Raw genomic sequence first — 4690 nt, 5'->3', positions numbered from 1 at the left:
AGCCTGGCCAACATGGCAAAACCCCGTCTCTACTAAAAACACAAAAAATTAGCTGGGTGTGGTGGCGGGCACCTGTAATCCCAGCTACTTGGGAGGCTGAGACAGGAGAATCGCTTGAACCTGGGAGGCAGAGGTTGCAGTGAGCAAAGATCACGCCATTGTATTCCAGCTTGGGCAGCAAGAGTGAAGCACTGTCTCAAAAAAAATAAAAAAATAAAAAATTAATAAAAAAAACGAGGGAGGGAGGGGTGCACTATTTGTGCATTGGGAGAAGTGTGTTCCAGGCAGAGGGAACAGCCAGTGTGAAGGCCCTGAGAGGGGAGTGTGCCTGGCCTGGTCCAGGAAAGGCCTCACAGATCTTTGGTCATCTCCTTCCCACACCAGGGCAAAGGTGCGTGGGAGAAGACGCGGCTGGCCCTGGAGGCCGAGGTGTCCGAGCTGCGGGCGGAACTGAGCAGCCTGCAGACTGCACGTCAGGAGGGTGAGCAGCGGAGGCGCCGCCTGGAGTCACAGCTGCAGGAGGTGCAGGGCCGGGCTGGTGACGGGGAGAGGGCACGAGCGGAGGCTGCTGAGAAGCTGCAGCGAGCCCAGGTAAGCGGGGTGTACACCTAGGAGCGGAATTGTTGGGTCATGTGGGAACCCTGTGTTTAAGCATCTGAGGATCTGCCAGACTGTTTTCCATGGCAGCTGCACCTTTTCACATTCCCGCCAGTGTGGGAGGGATTTGAGGCACATGAGGTCGCTGAGTGGAAGCCACGATTAGAGGGCTTCATTCCCCTGTCCCTTCCCTGCAGGCTGAACTGGAGAATGTGTCTGGGGCACTGAACGAGGCTGAGTCCAAAGCCATCCGTCTTAGGAAGGAGCTGAGCAGCACAGAAGCCCAGCTGCACGACGCCCAGGTGACCCTGCCTGCCCTTCGGCTCCACCGTCACCCTCCCCTCCTTTCCTCCCGACCACACCTGACATTGCTGTCTCCTCCATTTACAGGAGCTCCTGCAGGAGGAAACCAGGGTGAAATTGGCCTTGGGGTCCCGGGTGCGAGCCATGGAGGCTGAGGCAGCCGGGCTACGTGAGCAGCTGGAAGAGGAGGCAGCCGCCAGGGAGCGGGCAGGCCGTGAACTGCAGACCACCCAGGCCCAGGTGAGCAGCCCTACGTAAGACCTTCAGGGAGGCACAGCCCTCCTCACTGCTTCTCCTGGGTTCCCCAGCTCAGGGACGGCCACGCTGCCCACCTTCTCATAGGCCAGACCCATGGGTGCCTTTCTCATCTCTGACTCCCCTTTACCCCCCACAGCCTGTGCCCAGCCCTGGCTCTCCTGCCCCCTGACTCTCAGCCTCATCCCTTGTCCCAGCTCCAGCACCGTCCTCTCCCACCTAGATCCTCCTCTTGGCCTCTGGGCCTCCGACCTCTCCCCTAACAGCTCATCCCCTACACAGCCCCAGAAGCTTCTTTCTTCACCTGGAGCTGACCCTGTCCCTCCCCTGCTCACAGCTCTCCCATGCCTCCCCAGTACCCCTAGACAAAGTCCATGCCTCTTAGTTGGGCATTTGAGGCCCTGCGATCTCTGGCCCTTCCTCTGTCTTTAGCTGTATTCATCTCTGTCACTACTTTCCTATTTTATTTGAAAAAAAACCCTTTTATTTTTCCAGACTTAGCATTAGGCTCCCCTGTGGGAAGTTTCCTGACCCCTCTTCTCTTTCTCCTCTGTCCCAACTCCAGTCACCTTGGGCTGGGACTTTCTGTGCCCATGAGTCTCCCCACCAGACTGAGAGCCCTTGCAAACTAGAATCCCATTAGAGTTAGATCCAGGTCTGTAGCACAGCCCAATATAGAGCCTCATGTATGGTAGGCTTGGAGAAATGCTTATTGAATGAATGAGTGATGGTGCTTGCCTGCAGATAGCCTTCAACTGGTAAACTCCTATGCATACTTCAAGACCCATCTCAAATGGTCCTCCTTCAGGAAGTTTCTCCTGAATGTTCTAAACAGATTCTGAGCCCTTCCTGTGGACTTCCATAGCTCCCATACTGCTACCTTAACCCCTATCACCCTGGCTGTGACGCTGTGTCTCCCCCAGCAGACGAGGGGCTCCCCAGGAAAGACTCCAGGTCTGATTCATCTCTGCGTCTTGGAGGGAGTCGTTTTAATTCCCTGGAAGAACTAGGGCTCATAGTACTCACAACTTCATACCACTCAGAGGCAGAAGAGCCCAGCAGAGTGACCCTTTTCCCTCTTCAGGCCTCAGTCTCTTCATCCTGGAAATGGAGCACCACCAGCTCACACCTTGGTCACTCACAGCTGTGACCACCAACCACCCTCTCTGTCCTCCCCTCAGCTCTCCGAGTGGCGGCGGCGCCAGGAGGAAGAGGCAGGGGCACTGGAGGCAGGGGAGGAGGCACGGCGCCGGGCAGCCCGTGAGGCTGAGGCCCTGACCCAGCGCCTGGCAGAAAAGACGGAGACCGTGGATCGGCTGGAGCGGGGCCGCCGCCGGCTGCAGCAGGAGCTGGACGACGCCACCATGGACCTGGAGCAGCAGCGGCAGCTTGTGAGCACCCTGGAGAAGAAGCAGCGCAAGTTCGACCAGGTGGGGCACCTCAGTTCCCCCAGCTGGGGAATCAGCAAGTCCATCTAGGCTTCCCGTGGTCATTGTGAGGAACCAGTAATCCGTCACGGCTCAACTAGGCAGTTGTAGTGGACCAGGAAGCAAGACCCTTCTTTGCTCTGGGCCTCTGTAAAATAGGACATCCCTCTGTCCTGATTCATGCCTCTTATCATAGCATAAGTCATCGTAGCACCCACATTTACTTTCAAAGCTGTCCTGGAATATACGAATACCTTCAGTACCCCAGAGGTTGCTTATGAGAATTAAATCAAATAACTCATCTCACTTCTGCTGATTCACTGGGTACCTCAGGCAAGTTGCTTTTTCCCTCTCAGCTTCAGTTCACCCGTCTAGAAAATGGCAATAACACCAAGCATCTGGCAGCCTGAGGATGAAATAAAAATCACAGAACCTCAGACAGCTCAGATCAGGCAATCCGGAGGTTCAGATCCCAACTCGGCCTCTTGATGGCTGTGTGGCTTGAGCAAATTGCTCAACCTCTCTGTGCTTTATTTTATTCATTTAGAAAATGCAGTGTGAGGCCGGGCACGGTGGCTCATGCCTGTAATCCCAGCACTTTGGGAGGCCAAGGCGGGCGGATTGCCTGAGCTCAGGAGTTCACGACCAGCCTGGGCAACACGGTGAAACCCCGTCTCTACTAAAATACAAAAAATTAGCTGGGCGCGATGGTGTGCGCCTGTAGTCCCAGCTACTCAGGAGGCTGAGGCAGGAGAATTGCTTGAACCCGGGAGGTGGAGGTTGCGGTGAGCCGAGATCGCGCCACTGCGCTCCAGCCTGGGCGACAGAGCAAGACTCCATCTCAAAAAAAAAAAATAATAAAAAATTCAAAAATTAAAAAAAGTTGTGATTTCCGTGTAGGTGGTGCAATATGTTTTTCTGGCTGACTTAGGATTTCTCTCTTTATGCTTGGTTTTTAGCAGTTTGACTATGATATGCCCAGCTGTGGGTTTTTTGTATTTATCCTGCTTTAGATTCACCATGCTTCCTGTAGCTGTGGGCTGATGTTTTTGATCAAATGTGGAAAATTTCAGCCATTATTTCTTCAAATATTTTTATCTCTCACTCTCTCTCCTTCCCCTTCCTCTTGGACTCCAAATACATGTGGTTAGGTTATAATACTCTTCTATAGGTCATTGAGGCCTTATTAATTTTTTGCATCTTCTAGAATTTTATATAAATTATTTTCACATAAATCTCTTTTGGGATGGGCTTATTTTACTCAAAAAAAAAATTTTTTTTTTTTTTGAGACAAAGTCTCACTGTGTCACCAAGGCTAGAGTGCAGTGGCACGATCTCAGCTCACTGCAACCTCCACCTCCCAGATTCAAGCGATTCTCGTGCCTCAACCTTCCAAGTAGCTGGGATTACGGGTGTGCACCACCATGCCTGGCTAATTTTTATGTTTTTAGTAGAGACGAGGTTTCACCACGTTGGCAAGGCTGGTCTCGAACTCCTGGCTTCAAGTGATCCACCTACCTCGGCCACCCAAAGTGCTGGGATTATAGGAGTGAGCTACCGCACCTAGCCTCAAAGTAATTATTTTGAGATCCATCCATATTTTTGCATATCAGTAATGTATTCCGTTTTTTGCTGCTTGGTCTTATTCCTGTGGTATAGATCAGCCACATTTTGATATTCATTAACCTTTTGATGAACATTTGGGTTTTTTCCAGTTTGGAACTATTACGGATAAAGCCTTAGTCTTTCTCAAAGGTAGTTTTAATTAACATTTCCCTAATGACCAATGATGTTGAGCATCTTTTCATATGCTTATTTGCCATCCATATATCTTATTTGCTGAAGCATCTGTTCAGATCTTTTGCCTATTTGTTAATTGGGTTGTTTGTTTTCCTATTATTGAATTTTGAAAATTCTTTACGGGCCAGGCATGGTGGGCTCATGCCTGTAATCCCAGAACTTTGGGAGGCCGAGGCGGACGGATCACCTGAGGTCGGGAGTTTGAGACCAGCCTGACCAACATGCAGAAACCCCATCTCTACTAAAAATACAAAATTAGCCAGGCATGGTGGCACATGCCTGTAGTCCCAGCTACTCAGGAGGCTGAG

General features: G+C 51.6%; 1 protein-coding gene across 1 annotated transcript in view; it reads left to right on the top strand.

Moving 5' to 3' along the window:
- MYH14 (myosin, heavy chain 14, non-muscle) overlaps positions 1 to 4690 on the top strand; it is a 145176-nt gene that overhangs the window by 97146 nt on the left and 43340 nt on the right. The window contains exons 30-33 of the mRNA XM_011966061.1: positions 385 to 591; positions 795 to 899; positions 988 to 1140; positions 2337 to 2585. Coding sequence (XP_011821451.1) covers positions 385 to 591; positions 795 to 899; positions 988 to 1140; positions 2337 to 2585 — 714 coding nt within the window. The remainder of the gene's footprint in view (positions 1 to 384; positions 592 to 794; positions 900 to 987; positions 1141 to 2336; positions 2586 to 4690) is intronic.

This window comes from Mandrillus leucophaeus, unplaced genomic scaffold, assembly GCF_000951045.1.
Source record: "Mandrillus leucophaeus isolate KB7577 unplaced genomic scaffold, Mleu.le_1.0 Scaffold74, whole genome shotgun sequence".
Lineage (NCBI taxonomy): Eukaryota > Metazoa > Chordata > Mammalia > Primates > Cercopithecidae > Mandrillus > Mandrillus leucophaeus.
The sequence above is the reverse complement of the archived record's forward strand: the minus strand, read 5'-3'. Positions and strand labels throughout refer to the sequence as shown.